Source organism: Nyctereutes procyonoides, unplaced genomic scaffold (assembly GCF_905146905.1).
Source record: "Nyctereutes procyonoides isolate TBG_1078 unplaced genomic scaffold, NYPRO_anot_genome, whole genome shotgun sequence".
In the NCBI taxonomy this organism is placed as follows: domain Eukaryota; kingdom Metazoa; phylum Chordata; class Mammalia; order Carnivora; family Canidae; genus Nyctereutes; species Nyctereutes procyonoides.
The window spans coordinates 17,169-34,552 of NW_026574980.1; the positions used below are offsets into that span (position 1 = coordinate 17,169).

Below are 17,384 nucleotides of genomic sequence, written 5' to 3' on the forward strand. Positions count from 1 at the left end.
TTTGTTGATCTTCTGGGATATCTTTATGAACATACCACATCATTTTGAACACAATAGCTTTAAAACATCGCTGGAAATCAGACAGCTTAAGTTCTCCAACTTTGTTCTTTTTTAAAGTTGTGGGACCCTGTTTAAGGTCCTTGCATTTTCATATAAGTTTTAAATCAATTTTGAAAATTTTTAAATATGTACATTTAATTTTTTTTTGAAAATGCTTGACTCTGGAGATTCCTTTGGGGAGAATTCACATCTTAATAATGTTGAGTCATCTGTCCATGAACACAGTGTATTTTCTGTGTTAAGGTGTTTATATTCTCTTAAAAAATATTTGGCTTTCAGAGAAAATGTATGCCTTATATCTTGCTATAGTCATCCTTAATTATTTTATAATTTTATAATATTATGATATTACAAATGGGATTTTTAAAATCTAATATTTATTTGTTAGTTACTAGTATAAGCTATGTAATTAATTTTTAAATATTGATATTGTCAGGTTTAATCGGATCGGTAGTGAAAGGGAATAGAGAGGCCAGGCAAAAGTTTGTCGAAACAGGCTTTTAATGGGACATGCTCTCAGGTGAGGTTCCACAGCCCACAGGGGAGGGGGAGAGCAAGAGAGCAAGGAAGTCGCGGGCCAGGGAAGTCGTGCCCAAGCAAACTGCAGGGGGCGGGGGGGGGGTGGTCTATAAAGAGTTTTCGGTGGGAAGATGGGAGCAGGGCAGCATTCAGATTAGGGCAAGGGTTACAGGTCTTTGTGTGCTAAGGTAGGGCAGCAAAGTGGTGTTAGTGGGAAGATGGGGGTAGGGCGGCATTCCAGTTAGGGCAAGGGTTACAGGTCTTTGTCTGCTAAGTTAGCATAGGGCGGCAAGGCGGCCTTATTGGGAGGTTGCTGGCCTGGGGTGGGCCGTTTTGAGGTCCCCAGTCTTGCCAGCCCAACATTCCGATCTTCTTGTTATGTTATAATGGGGCGACGATTCGGATCTTGCTGCTTCCTGCTGATATATGGGCATAGTGGGGCCTGTCGGAGGTGGGCAGGCGAGTGTAGGGGTGTAAAAGAAGTTGATTGACTGATACCCGAGATATTTCGCAGATTCATTCCTTGATGAATCGGAGAAAGCAAGGGCCCACCATTAATAGTATGCCAATGATTAGGAGTGGTCTTAGAGAGGGTGGAGCCATGTGGTTAGTGGGGTCTGCCACCATTGGGGGTGTAGTTGGGTCGAGAGGGTGATACTGTTTTCGGAGAGACTCACGAACTTTGGCGAGGAGGTGGAGATTGGTTTCAGCTACGCCTGTTGATGTGGTAGCAGCAATCTTCATTGAGAGACATACAAGTTCCTCCTTTCCCGGCTGTGAGGAGGTCCAAAGCACGTCGGTTCTGAAGAACTACCTGGGCCACCGAGGTTATTTGGCATTGTAGGGAAGCAAAAGACTCTGCCAAAGCCTCCACAGCCATTTGAAGCCTCTCAGATAGGTCCCTGGAGGAATCTACAGAGTGGATTAAGGCCCCGTATCCAACCCTGTGGCCACCAGGGTTGAGGCCAGAGAGACCCTGACAACCAGTGAGAGAAAGATCACTCGTTTCTGTTTTTCCGGGGGGATGGTGAGGAGGGCTACTTCTGCCTGACTATAGATAGTTAATCACGGAACTAGTGAGACAGGCAGACAGGAGCGAGGCAGAGGTATTGGGAAATTTAGATATGGTGCCGTTGCACCAAAAGAAACGGCCAATAGGAGCATGATGAGAGGTGATGTTTGACTGGGTAACGTTGCAAAGGGATGAGTTAGGGGTGGAATAACAGAAGGGGAATTGATGGCTGAGAGGGTCAGTATATAGGGGAACATTAGTGAGAGAGAGATGAGGCGCTGGAGGTGTGGGTGCGGGGCTGGTGCGGCTGAATGCACTGGGGAGGGGAATGGCCACAAGGGGAGTTTTGCCTAAAGCAGCACAGATAAAACAGTGGGTCAGATTGCCCATGCAAGAAAGGCTGGCGAGGGAAGGGCCTTGTTGGATAAGTTTTATCCAGGAGAAGGGGCCCTGGTCCTGAGCTGGGCTAGCCTGTAGGTGGGTTCTCCTGGAGTAGGGGTGACTGAATCCACATGGGCCCTCAGGAGGGCTCTTAGAAGAATTAGGTAAGGTAGGTAAGATAGGAGAAGAGGAGGTGATGATGGAAGATTTTAAGTGAGCAGGAAGGGCCACCCCATAGAGAAGCTCAAAGGGACTTAGGCCCCACGGCCCTCTAGGGGTAGCTCTGAGTCTTGGGAGGAGGGCTGTCCAGGACAGGTGGGTTTCAAGGGTAAGTTTGGTGAGATATTCCTTGAGAAAGACGTTGGCCCACTCTACCTTACCCAAAGACTGGGGGTGATATGGGATATGGAGTTTCCAGGTAATATTTGGACTTCTGGAGACCTGCTGGGTGACACTGGAGATGAAAGCCAGGCTGCTGTCAAATTGTAGGATCTGCAGGAGGCCGAATCTTGGAATGATGTGCTCGATGAGTATGGTGGCCGCCACATCCGCCATCTCCCGAGCTGTGGGGAAAGCCTCTATCCACCCTGTAAAGGTGTACACTAAGGTTAATAGGTAGGGAAAGGATTCATGGCACAGCTTGTGGAAAAAGTCAAGCTGCCACTCCTTGCCAGGTTGGTAGCCATGGAGCTTATGATTGGGTTCTGGCCTGCGAATTCCCCCTTGGGCATTTACAGTGGAGCAGGTTTTGTAAGACGAATGCACCCCTCCAATTACCTTTTGGAGATGTGGATAGTGGAAAACGGGTTCTGGGAACTGGTGTAAGGCCTTGGGACCAATGTTTAGGGATTGATGTATGTCTGAAATGATCATAGGAGCTAAATGGTTTGGAAGAGCGAGTTTCTTTTGAATGAAGATCCAGTCTTTTCCTCCGGATATTCTAACCATCTTTTTTAGTGTCTGAGTTTCCTTGTCTGTGTAAAAGTGGGAATTTGATGTGTTGAGGAAGAAGAGGGGAGCTGGTGAGGAGCCTAAGGCAGTGGCTTGGGCAGTTGAGTCGGCTTTGTTGTTGGCCCGGGACACCAGGTCTTTAGAGGATTGATGTCTGTGACAGTGGACAATGGCTACTTCAGTGGGAAGGCTGAGGACCTCTAGTAGTTTTGAAATGAGGGGCCCATAGATTATGGGGGTTCCCTTGGTTGTAAGAAACCTTTGCTCTTGCCAGAGGACAGAATGTGTATGTGTGATGAGGGAGGCATATTTGGAGTCAGTGTATATGGTAACTCATTGCCCTTTGGACAGGTGAAGAGCCCTGGTGAGAGTTATAAGTTCTGCCTTCCGAGAGCTTGTCCCAAGGGGGAGGGAACTGCCTCTAGGATGGCATCTAGGGTAACAACGGCCTATGCTGCTTGTCTCTGGCCACAAAGAGGATTCAGTCAGAGTTAGGGAGGGGCTGATTTGAAAGTCCTGGATGTGGAAGAGTCAGCTCTTCCAGGAGTTGAGAGCAGGAATGGGAGGATTCAGGGTTAGTAGAGAGGGTAGGAAGGAGGGTAGCAGAATTTAGATGAGGAGAAGTTGATAGATAGATGTCAGGATTTTCGATGAAGAGGAGGGGAGTAGAAACAGTGGGTGAGGGAGAAAGACAAATGGTGGCCTTGAGGTTGTGTAGGATATCCTGGCCGAGGAGAGGAGATGGGCAGGAAGGAATTATAAGGAAGGAGTGTGAGGAGGAGAACCCATCCAGGCTGCAAGAGAGAAGTGGGGTAGTCCGTGGAATAGAGGAGGTGCCATCAATTCCCATCACCACTACTGGAGAGGGAAAGCTGGCCCCCGAGTAGGAAGGCAGAACGGAGTCAGTAGCCCCCGTGTCCAACAGGAAAGAGATGGACTTACCCGCTACCTGGAACAGGACCCTGGGCTCAGGCTGGGTTAGGGGGTGTCCAACTCTGGGCCCCTTCACTCATGTCCAATCCGAGTAGTTGGAAGGCTGGACTTCCCAGGTCAGGGTTTCCTCTGCATGGAGGTGCCGAGGATCCCTTGAGACCAGGGCAGGCGGATTTCCAGTAGCCCATCATTCAACATTAAGGGCATGGCCACGTTGGCTCCTTGGGATTGGGACATTGACGGGCCAGTGTCCCTCGGTGCCGCATCCGAAGGAAGCCCCAGGTGGGGTGCAGTTGGATCGCCCTTTCTGTGGGCTCCTGGAGCCCGCCGGCCCCAGGGCTGCCACCAAGGCTTGGGTCTGGAGTTGGACCTTCTGCTGGAGCCTGGCCTGCCTCTTAAGTTCAGCCAATTCCTCTCAGGTGTTGAAGACTTTAAATGCCATTTTCACCAGGTCGGGAATGGGAGTTTGAGGACCCTCCTCAGTCTTCTTTAATATTTTTACATATATCAGAGGAGGACTGAGAGATAAAATGGGTTGCCAGGACAGTAGCCCCGGCTGGGGAGACAGGCTCCAGGCAAGTGTACTGGGTTAAGGCCTCAGTGAGCCTAATAAGGAAAACTGCAGGCATCCGCGGCCCTCCTGGCCAGTCTGGTAATCCTGTCCGGGATCCACAGGTGGGAACTGAGCACTGATGGGCATAGCAGCTTCGGTTAAATGGACCTGGTCAGCGTGTTCTCGGGCAGCAGCCTTCCCTCTCCACTGGTGTAAGGGCGGTGGTCTGGACAACATGCAAATAATGCCAAGTCAAGTCCTATGCCTGGGCCAAATATTGGAATGCCTTGATATAGTTTCCTGCGATAGCAGAGCAAGAGCCCAGCCGCTTTTTAATTTGGGAAAGGTCTTGGAGAGGGAAAGGAGCGTGGCCCCGAACAACCCCTTCAGCTCCCACCACCTCTTGCAGGGGGCAAGCCGGGTTAGGGGTGGAGGAGACCTTGTGGGATCTGGTGCCCTGGAGATCAGAGGGAGGTATGGGCTGAAGTTCGGGGGTCAGAAACGGGTAAAGAGGTGTATGGTTGGGAGACAGGAGGAGAAGGAGAGGGGGCAAGGGGTTCCAGATAGGGAGGGGGGAGGGCTGGCATCCACCTAGTAGGTGGATGGGCCAAGGTCTCAGGAGACTCCGAGGGAGGGGCAGGGGGAAAGGATTCTGGGGCTTTTGGAGCTGAGGGAATAGGTGGAAGGGAGGGAGGGAGCGGTGCCCGTGCCAAAGGACCTGAGTGGTAGAGCATTGGGAGCAGAGGTAGGGGTGAGGGGGAGGTCCCAGAAAGCCTGCACTTGTGGGACCTCGGTCCACTTGCCCTGGCTAGAGATTGTCCAGGTCCATGAGAATTGGGTAGTCGAAAGTACCCTCAGGGGGCCATTGAGACTGATTGTCTAGGCGATATTGGGGCCAGGCCACTGTACAGTAATGAATGAGGTGGCACCTTTTCCGGTCCTGGGAAAGGCCCAGAGTTTTGAAATTGTCCAGTAAAATGGAGTTTTTAGCCAACGGAGTAAAAAACCAACAGAGTTTCGGGGTCAAACTTGGATTGGGCAGTTCCCATGATTCCCGCCGGGTAACCCAGAGACTGAAAACAGGCATCAACGTTTGCAGCTCAGGGTCACGGACAGAAACGGAGGTCACCTGAGGATGAGGACGTCTCCTGATCCCCAGGGACCCGTGGAGAGCCACCTGGTGGCTGGTGGAGGTGCCCTGGCGCCCCGCGGCTTCAGGCAGGACCACGCGGAGGGAGGCAGGGAATCGGGGAACTTACCCGGTGTTTCCAGATACTGGGTTCAGTTAAGGTCCTGGTGGTGAGAGGAGAGAGGCTCCCCACCAGCGTGGGGCCTCGATCTCCTGGGTCTCAGCTGAGGTCCTGGTGGCCAGAGGAGAGGCCCTCTCCTGGAGCGATCCTTAAATCTCCTCCCGGGTTTCGGCACCAACTGTCAGGTTTAATCGGATCGGTAGTGTAATGGAATAGAGAGGCCAGGCAAAAGTTGGTCGAAACAGGCTTTTAATAGGACACCCTCTCGGTGGAGGTTCCACAGCCTCTCGGGGGAGGGAGAGAGCAGGGAAGTCGCGGGGAGGAAGTCGTGCCCAAGCAAACTGCAGGGGGGTCTATAAAGAGTTTTCAGCGGGAAGATGGGAGCAGGCCAGCATTCAGATTAGGGCAAGGGTTACAGGTCTTTGTGTGCTAAGGGAGGGCAGCGAAGTGGTGTTAGTGGGAAGATGGGGGTAGGGCGGCATTCCAGTTAGGGCAAGGGTTACAGGTCTTTGTCTGCTAAGTTAGGGTAGGGCGGCAAGGCGGCCTTATTGGGAGGTTGCTGGCCTGGGTCGGTCGTTTTGAGGTCCCCAGTCTCGCCAGCCCAACAGATATTATATCCAGCAATCATGCTAAATTCACATTAAAATGTAGAAGAACTAAAACTGTCCATAATGACAGTGAAGTGATTGCCTAAATAGAAAGGTCTAAGGAAGGTTCAGAGAAGCTAGTACAATTGATAAGTCTCAGAGATGTTTTAGACTAGTACATTCAGTGCAGAACATTTGCTTCTGTTCTTTTTAAAAGAGTTTGTATAAAATGAATATTACTGTTTTCTTTAAAGTTTGGTAGAACACACCATTGAAGCTATGTGGACAGGGTGTAGGGAGACAAAACAATATACTAAGTTTCTTTAAGAAATACAAACCATTGAGAGTATCTTATTTTATTTTAGATATTCATTTATTATGTATTTGATTGGGAGAGGGAGAGACAGAATCCCAAGCAGTTCCACACTCGTAAGCCTGATATCGTGACCTGGGTCGAAATCAAGCTTAATCAACTTAGCCACTCAGGTGCCCCAAATATCTATTATTTTTTAATGTGCTAGGGTAATTAATACTAAATCATTGGCCCATCCTCTCTAAGTTGTTGAATATATTGATATTGTTATGATCACTATATTCCTTTATTATCCATCTAAAATCTGTAGAATGTGTAGTGATACTGCCTCTAACAGGAAAAATAAGTGTTTAGTGATCAATGGTCTACAAATATCCTAGAAAGTAACATCTAGAAATATAGAAGTAAATTAAGACCAGATATGAAAATAGGACATAATAGATTATAAATTTATTTACAAGTTATAATAGGAATGAAGTCAAGGATATAGCTAGCAGCCTTAAATAGAGAATTAAAAAAAGAAAGTATATGGGATGAAAACTATCTCTTCTCCCTTCTCCCTTCTGGATCTAATATTAGATCTCCCTTGGCTGATCTAATAATTAAATTGACACAGAAAAGATCAAAAAGAAATTTAATTTTGTACATATAGGAATCCCAAAGATATAAGACTCCCTGAGAGTCAGGCAATTAAAATTTGTGCAGTCTTGAGCTCAGGAGAAGGGGTTGGGGTCTAGAGTTTCAAAGGCAAAGAAGACAATTCACAAGAAGATAGAAGAGCAAAAGTTTGGTAAACAGATGTTTGTCCTGCCAATCAGATAAGTCTTTCTGATGTAAAAAATCTGTGTCTATTGTTAGCTCTCTTCCTGATATAGCCCTCTACCTAAATTATCTTAGGCACTTCAAGGAGAGGTAAAAGAACTCTATCTGAGTCTGTTGGACTTTGCTTGCCTTCAGCTCAAAATAGGCTACATGCTAAAGGGGCATATTCTGGGATCACGTATCCTGCTTCCCTTCAAAAAAAAAAAAAAAGTTGGTCCTCTAAAGAGATAAATAAAACCAATAAAAACTTATCAAGATCAACAGAGAGAATAAAAAGAGAGAGAAAGAAAAACAAATTACCAGTATCAGGACTGGAACTCTATATTGCTAGTGAAGTGCAAAATTGTACGAAAACATTGAAATATAGTTTGATAGTATCTACTTAAGCTACAATAAGACATTTTCCATCAATTCTAGGTTCAGATATTTGTTTAAAAATCCATGATATTGCATGACCAGCCCAAGTATCACCAGTTAAATATAGAGTTAGCATCATTAGATATGGAGTTATACCTGGTCTTAAGAGAAACAATGTGTCACATGACCTTATGGCTCAGACTTTTTTTTTTTTTTGCCAGATTTTGTTTGTAATAAATTTCAAAGAGCAGATGACCAATTATACTCAAATAAAGATGAGTCCTTGGAATTAAAGGCAGCTTACAGAGCCATTTCAGAGTCAGTTCCAAAACCTCTAAGGCCAGACTTCTTGCAACCTGGATGGGGCACATGGGGCAGGAATCTTAGCAAACAGGACAGATCAGGTGTTCTGCAGAGTCTAAGGTGCCAAGACCCAACTTGAAATTAGCCTACACATTCTGTGTGAAACCTCTCAAGTTAGATTGAGAGCTCAACTCAATTTTTTTTTTGATGATTTGGGTGATTTGAATGGAGAGCCTGTGAAAAGCAAATTTGAATAAACAATAAGAAGCAGTTTGATAAACAACTAATTACAAAGAGAGAGCTCCTGAGAAAGTCTTAATACAGTTAGCAAAGATTTTGCGGTTGAAAGAAAAGGAATATGTTTAAGTAAAACATGGTGTATTGCCCATCCTTATGTTTTAGGTATAGTTGTGGTACGGACATATCATTACAAATTTGTTATTTCATAAATTTATCATAGGATTTACAATTTCTGAAAGCCCAGAAATAAATGATACCAGTGAAAGAAACCATTACATTAAGTTTAAAATTTGGGATATAAAATGGTAACAAGTGTTTGGCAATCCAATCCAAAAGCCCTCGCACATGGGATAGACCCTGGCAGACCTCGAGGATGGTTATTGAATGGAGCCAGGCCATTCTGCAGGCCTAATAGTGGCTTCCAAGTTTCTTCTTTCCTTCTAAGGAAAACATGACATTAAGGCACACCCCTGTTCCTCAGAAACAAGAACCACTCAAGCCCAAACTTGACTTCAGGACAAAATCAAGAACATCATCTCCATTTCCTCATCAATAGGTGGCCCCAGCTAAGGTGGAAACCAGACATCTGTGCTTCTTTTTAAAGTTACTAGTAAGAACAACAGTGACTGCTGCTCATGGACAGGTATGCAGCATAGTTTTTGAAAACTTGAAACTCAGAGAGCTTAGATACCCTTTCCTAGCCCTACTGCTTAACATGTCTGGGTAAGACACTTAAATCCTCTAAAATCCTAATAAAATAACAAAATGCAAGCACTTACAGAATCCTTACTACTGTTAAACCCGAAAATTCACCAGAGTCATTTAAAAGATCCAGCTGGTTTTATTGAATGATTCATGAATCAGGCAGCTCCTACCTAGATAATAGAAAAGAGGTCTAGAGAACTGCAGAAAAAGAAAAGGTTTTAAAAGCAGAGGAGCACCATAAAAAAGGAAGAGTGCACTGTTTCAGGCAAAGTTGCCCTCCTAAGGGGGATGGATGGGGTCTATCATTAAATTTTGTACTGCTGACCAGGAAATTCCATAGTTGAAATACAGCCACAGAACAAATAGATTCTAGAGTGTGTTTGGGGAATGAAGGTGGACTCAGAATAGCTGGATGAAAACATCTGAGCAAAGGGTCACACAGAGAGAAAAACAAAGAAAGAGGAAAAATAACTAACATGAGTCTGGTAGCCATGTGCCATGTTAAAACTTCACTTGTGTTAGCCAAAGTAACATTACATCTTTGGGAAGTACAATATCACACCATTTTATAGATATTTTTAAAAGGGAGACTAATAATATGAAAGCAAATAGCCAAGACCCAGAGATAAAAGTTAACGGTCAGTATATACCCACTTCTCTCTGACCCCAATGCCTGTCATTGTAACACCACACACTCAACCAACATAGAGACTTCTGAGAATGGCAAATTAGACTCAAATGATTTATGGAAGATTTCTGATAAACAAGCAGGAAGGTTGGGTGTATTCCAAGGAAAATAGGATCCCTTACAGATTTGGGGGGGGAAAGAGTGATATGATCAATCAGTGATGTACTTCAGAAGGACATTTCTTGCTTCCTCACATATAGATGGTCACACGTGGAACTATTTCGATCCATAGAGGTGACAGATTGCAATCTGATTCATAGTCACTTGCTTCTTTGGTTCACGTAACATCAGTCAAAGGTAATTTAGCCCAAGTGCCCAAAGAAAGCTTATATGCTTTGTATAATATCTCAAATAATACATGCCTTTGGTACACAGGATTGAAAGTACAATGAATACTACCTTATTTACATGAATTCTGACGTGTCATTGTAGACCACACATTCCCCATGGCAATTTTCATCTCTATCTTTCTCAAAATCCAGTTAAGAGGATTCAGCATGAGGGCGATCACAGCGTAAATATGGAGAGTTCCTCATCTCTGTTCTCACTCCCTGCAGGTAGAACCTAAGTACAGTTACAGGGCATGAAGAATAAAACTACCACCATTACATGAGAGCTGCAGGTGGAGAGAGCTTTGCATTACCCAGTGGAGGAGTGGGTCCTAAGATTATGTGATATGAATATGTAAGAAGCCACCAAGACAACAAAAAAGGCTGCCACCACCCTACCATCCCTGAAATAGCAATCACTAAGATAGTACAACACAGCTGTCTTTGCACACCAGTTTCAAAAGGGACTTTATATCACGTATGTAGTGATATATCTGAACAGAACTGCAGAATGGTAAGTTGAGTAAATTTGGTAAAAAATAAACATTAAATAAGGGGTAAAGCTTGAACTTTTAAATCTGGCAATATTTGTGTTTTATTAGTAACTCGAACAACTAGTCATCTGTCCAGTTCGTCTCTGCTATAAAAACACTAATGAATTACATTTCCCTAATCAATTTTTCCACCCTTCCTTCCTTCTGTACAGGGCCTTATATAATCATTATAATTTTAGTATTGCATTTATATGGACAAAACCATCCTTGTGTATTTTCATCATCATCCTATCCTTGTTGCACAATTTCTTCTGTCTTAAGGATACTTGCTCTGGTTTCTAAGAAGTCATTTCTTTTTGTATCTTGTCAGACATTCAAACAAAGAGATCACATCGAATTGTTTTTTCAGGTTCCTCTAGGAAATATTTCTCATGCATCTACTCTTCAGGTTATTTACAAAGATGATTTGTATTTCCATTCATTTCCATGACTTACGTCCCGGGGTTTCTTGATTGAAGTTTTTGTTTGTTTGAGCTCTTATTTGCTTTTTGCTTATGTTTTACTTGTGAACATAAGAAAGTCTCTGGGTCTAATAAACAGAGACTTAATACTAATTTCTGGCATTTCATAGATAGCAGTTCCTTTATGGATTTTTTACATGAGCCAATATGTACAAGAGCAGTGAGTGCATTTTTAATGTCCTGAGTGACTGATTTCAATCAATTTTTACTAGTATATATATATATATATATACATATATATATATATATATACTTTAAAGATTTTATTTATTTATTCATGAGAAACACAGAAAGAGAGGCAGAGACACAGAGAGAGGGAGAAGCAGGCTCCACGCAGAGAGCCCGACGGGGGACTCGATCCCGGGTCTCCAGGATCACGCCCTGGCTGAACTCGGTGCTCTACCGCTGAGCCACTGGGCTGCTGTACTAGTTTATTTTTTATTTCCGATGTGTAGCCAAGAGTTTAAAAACAGGGAATCGCTTTAAAACAGGTTCTATTATGCAAACTTCTTGATGTGAAATTAACTTCTAAATACCATTTGAGTTCACTTAGGTGAAGATCTTATCATGAACCAAAACTTGGTTATAAAATCATAGGTTTTAACTACTCCTTTGCCATCCAGAATGTTTCATCATGTGGTCTAGCCACCAAACCTGACTTTTCTAATACAATTATTATTAGAATTTTCTTTTCTACATCACAATTCACAGCTCATATGGCATTGTCTTAACTGCACATATAACTTTTTGTGCATGTAAACTTGCTCATGCCATCTCAAAATCCACAAAATTAACTATGTTTTAAACTTATGTTTGTATGGTTGAATTAACATTTCTTTGAGTTATTATGAAACTCTAATCCTAAGTTCTGTCACTCATAACATGATACCAGTAGGAGAAATACCCTGTCAGATGGTTTCCTCCCTCCCCTATCCACATGCAGCTGACCCTCTGTTTTGCTAATATGATGTTGAGCTCTCATGTTTGACACCAAAATTTTCTCATGGCATTTTTCATCTCTGAATTTCTCAGAGTATAGATTAAGGGATTGAACATAGGAGCAATGATGGTGTAAAACAGAGCAAATATTTTATCCTCAGGGAAATTGGTTGGAGGTCTAAGGTAGGCAAAGATGGAAGGCCCAAAAAATAAGACTATAACTGTGATGTGAGATCCACAGGTAGAGAGGGCTTTGCGTCTTCCTTCCGCTGAGTGATTTCTTAAAGTGAATAATATAATGACATAAGAAAAAAATAAAACCACAAATGTCACCAAGGTAACCATTCCCGAATTGGCAACCATAAGGACACCAGTGATGTAGGTATCAGTGCAGGCAACCTTTAGCAAAGGAAATATATCACAGAAATAGTGATCAATCTCATTAGGCCCACAGAAGGGCAACCTGATTACCATACAAAATTGAGGAAAGGAGTGGACAGCCCCACCAGCCCAAGCAGCTAAGACTAGGAGATTGCACCTTGTCCTGTTCATGATAAGCAGGTAGTGGAGAGGTTTGCAGATGGCAGCATAGCGATCAAAGGCCATGACTGTAAGGATTAAAACCTCAATCGTTCCAAAGAAGTGCATGGCAAAGACCTGAAACATACAATTACCATAGGAGATGGCTTTTCTTTCCACTAGCAGGTCAGCAATTAATTTGGGTGTAACGCTAGAGGTATAGCAGATATCCAAAGTGGATAAGTGGCTGAGGAAGTAGTACATCGGTTGGTGAAAAAGAGGGCTGCATCGAATAGAGACAAGGATCAGAAGGTTTCCTACCAAGAGAGCAGCATAACAGAATAAGAAGAGCACAAAGCAAAGTATTTGCATGTTCTGGTCATGCGAAAGTCCCAAAAGAATGAATTCTGAGACATTCCTCTGGCCCTCCATGTGTTTTGGACTGGCATATATTGTAAACAGATGGGTTCAATATCTGAAACGAAAGAAAACATGAATCTATACAAATTAGCATCATGAGAACAATACCATAAAATTTACCAAAAAGCAGATTGATGTTATTGAATGAGTAATATTAATTATTCCTGACATTGAGAGTTATGCTTCTTTTTTATATTTCTCATTTTAAAAATCTGTTGTAAATAATTCTATAACATGAATAATAGGGTAGATTTTCAACATTACCATTAACGATTATAGAATACTTAAATGTTAGTTTACTGTTAAAAATAATTTTATTATTCTTAGTTATAATATTAGATAACAAAAGGAATATAATTTACATAATTTTAAAAATAGACATGTACGTTATAATGTGCACTCTGAGATGATGACCTGGGCTGAAATTGAGTTGGAAGCTTAACTAAATGAGACACCCAGGTGCTCCACAAACTGATATTTTTAAGTAAATTATCTATCCTGAAGACATAGTCCCGAAGAAAACAGAATTTGTCCAGATCATCCTGAAAGAAGAATAGGAGAGAGCCCTGTGTCAGGCATGGAACCTGCTTAAGATTCTCTCTCTCCCTCAGCTTCTGCCCCACTCCCTCTTCTCTCTCTCTAAAAAACATAAAAACTAAAGATAATCTTCCTTGCCCTGTGGACAAAGATAAATTATACATATTTAACTAAAATAGGTTCAGGCACATTAAAAGCAAAGAATGCTTGAAAATTATGCAGCAAATAGACTGTCAAAGGATTTAAGTTGTAAAAAAAAAAGAGCCAATTTATTCATTTATCTGATTTATAGATTACAACCTAAACAAAAATTAAAAAGAATAATCTAAATTTGTGATAGCAAGTGTAAATGAAAAATAAAAAAGAAATTGCCCAAGCATATTTGCACTCTTTGTAATTCAGGACTTTTCCTAGGATTTTCAGTTTTTATACACAGTCGAGGCATAAAATCCAACCAAAGAAGCTGTTATAGAGTGTAATTCCAAAGGAGATTTGTCTCACACTGAGACTCAAACCCCTGATTTTCAATAAAGAGATTCAAATAAAGGCAATCTAAGTAGTTTATTAGCATCAGAATGTAAAATCATGTGGAGGACAGATATCTTGATTCCCACCCAGTCTGGGGGCTGCATCCCATTCTTGTGAGCAAAGAACAAAGGTGGGGTATCCTGGAGGCCTGCAGGAAGAAGAGGCATATTGATTCTCATCCCAATTTTAAAAAAAAGTATACAAAGTGACAGATTACCAATTACCTAATCAATGTTTATGAATACTTGGGGGGATATATTTTACGGTTCATATGGTCCAGCATTCTTGATTCCAAATAATTTTGAAATAATTTTAATGGGTTTTAGCAAAATGCACTTTCTTTCAGGTAAAATTTGTCTCAATGTCTGGCTTATCAGAGATGTTCCACCCACAATAGCTCTTAAATATTTATCCTGATTTATGAAGAGACATGCTATCATGATCACTGCTGTTTGCTGAAGTAAAAGGGAGATGTGTATGCAGTCCAGGGAGAAAATTATTGTCCTTAAAACACATACTATATTCTTGATGACATGTTCTCAATTTGTCAAATAATCGAAATCATAAGTGATGAAAGGAAAAAATATTATTCATTCCCTGGTTGGAAACACAGAACAAAAAAGACGTAGACACACAGAGAAGGATAATTTCTGAATGGAGAACGGTTTTGATTCAGATTGTGTTTCTATAGCAGTAACAATGTGAATATAAAAAGAAAACCAGTTACCTAAATGCTCCTACTAGTCAGAGGTTGGATATTAAGCGAACTGTGTCCTTATATTTGCTTTATTCCATTTTAGTTATGGTTATTTAGAATTGATGTGTACAGTTTAAAATCAGAGTAATCTGGCCAATGCTCTATGAGAAGTCGATCAACCATTATAAGCAAAGACACTATTCAAACATTTTTCTCACTTACTTTATTGCCTTCCTTTCCTATATCCAATAACTTTTAATAAGATCTCAGTACACAAAATTAATTTTCCCGTTCCATAACATTCATGAATGTTGAGGTTATTGCTGACCTCTTAAAACTTCATTGTCCACATTTATAGAATCCATAAACTATTACATAATCCAGAAATATATTGAGGAATAAAAAAAATAATGTAAACCACCCCAGTGTCATACATGGTTCAAATCCGCACATTAGTTTCCTTTTTTACCTTTTGGAGTCAACAGTCTCTGAAATTGCCACGGGCACATATATAGCCAGCCTCACAAGGAAACAAAATCCTCCCACAAAATATCACAACACATATTAAAGAGGATGGCCATGATAAATCTCAATTTGGAACAATCGGTTAGTAAAGAGAAATAGAATTACTCTAAAACATTGGTTGTCTTTGGCATTTCTTAATACTAATAATCTAGGCTGCCATTTCCCTGCACTGTAAAGATACAGTCAAATTATTACTTTATTTCTTTGGTTGCACTACATAATCATGCTGCATTGACTTTTGATTGTGCTATTTAAACAATAGGAATAATTGTTCTTAGAGTTTCCACAATGAGTTCAGATTTTTACCTAATGATATCAGAATATAGCCCACTATAAAGTTACCTTAATTCAGTCAGATAAATCTAGTCCATTTTAGGGTGACAAGATTTTTTGAAAGTTAGTAAGTTATTCATCATTGGGACATGCAATCATAAACTGGGCTATTCAAAAGAGAATATGGAGAAAAATATAAAAGCAACTAAAAAGGAACTCAATAAAGTTCACTGAAACTTAAAGATTTCATTAACCTCACCCCTACTGTTCTCATTCTCAAGTGGAATTCTCCTCATAATAATGTATAATAAGACTACAGTTGGTTAAATTGTTTTTGTAGTAGTTAAACTATCTTATGCTGCTACAGAAAATAAAGCCTACGAATGAGATTAAATGGAATAAATTTAAGTAGCAGATAACCAACCCAAAAGCACAGTTTGGTGGAGCATTCTCCAATGAAAGTGCCATGGTTAATTCACCGATCATTAGCTTTCAGTCTCTGTAAGATTAGTTTTAGATCAAATCAGGAGGGCTCCCTCCTGAGGTACTCACTCTGCTGATTCTTCTCCAGTATCTAAAGATGAAATAAAATGCAGAGATTATAAACCAATTATTTAGACACATTTAGGTTGATTCTCTAAAATTATTTAAAGAATATCAACATGTCCAAGGACATTTTATATATTTGCAAGGAGAGTAGAACTTAAACATCCATTGACCATCAGGAATGGAAGAAGTGGATTTTCAGACTTAAAAAAAATTTTAAGTATTTTGAGATTCTTGCAAAAACAAATATACATTTTAAGTTCTAGGAGTTATTTATTTTGTGTGTATCCCTAAAGGGAAAGTTGATTCAGAAGAGCAGAATATAACATATGACAACACAAGAATTAATAGGTCTTTGCAACTGTAGAGAATTATCTCCCAGAGGCATTTCTGAACAAAACTTCATCCAAGGCTCTGTGTTGCTCTCCCTGGTACTGACCCTGGTGCCTGTGGGCATTTTCTGGATATAACTTTACTTATCTGTGTGCTAGCCTGTGTCAAGAAATTTCTCTGGAGGCTCCACAAGCCGACCTTGGGCTCATCTTGCTTTCTGAAGAAAAAAAACATATTGCATGAAATAGTATTAGGGGAGTGCTAAGAAATAATTCACTGAAAATTAAAACATACAACCATTTGGGATACCTGGGTGGCTCAGTGGTTGATGAGCATCTGCCTTCATCTCAGGGCATCTCAGGGCATCTCTGGGATCCTGGGATGGAGTCCTGCATTGGGTTCCCTGCAGGGAGCCTGCTTCTCCTTCTGCTTATGTCTCCGTCTCTCTCTGTGTCTCTCATGCATTAAAAAATAATAACAATAATAATATAAACATTTATTTGGGCCATTAGAATTGCAATTTAGAACACAGACTCAGGTAGAAATCTAAAGTGTGTTCCCAGGAAGACAAAGTGAAGTCATATAGCTGAAAGGCTGAGTGTAATTCTCATTCAGGTTCTCTATGCAAAACAGAGGTTGGAATTAGGGCAGCTGGGATTGGTTGGGCTAAATGAGGGACTGGAGCTCCTTTAGAAGTAAAGAATGCAGATGATTCAGGGGTCATGGTGAGGAGGAAGTTAAGTCCAGGCTGAGGGCTTGCAGCTCTCTGAAAATTTCAAAAATCTTCATGTTTCTTCAATGAGACGTGCATAAATTCTTCCTCACTTATGGCTTCCTGATCTTATTTTTAAAGAAAGACTCTCTTAAGTAGGCTTTCTTGCTCCAGTTGGAAATTTACTTTTACAGTAGTTTGGAAAAATCTGAGATGGGGAACTCAGATTTTTTTGGTTTTTCAGAACCAAGCAGATGCAGTACAGTCCAATATGCATCATTATCTACAGTAACCTGCATCAGTAGAGTACATAGATGGATGGAATAGTGACCTACAG

At 41.6% G+C, this 17,384-nt stretch overlaps 1 protein-coding gene across 1 annotated transcript; it reads right to left on the reverse strand.

Moving 5' to 3' along the window:
* Positions 1-11,996: 11,996 nt before the first annotated feature.
* LOC129510748 (olfactory receptor 4P4-like) lies at positions 11,997-12,908 on the reverse strand. The gene has a single exon (XM_055326994.1). It carries the CDS (start codon positions 12,906-12,908, stop codon positions 11,997-11,999), a length of 912 nt encoding a protein of 303 aa, XP_055182969.1.
* Between the last annotated feature and the right edge of the window lie 4,476 nt (positions 12,909-17,384).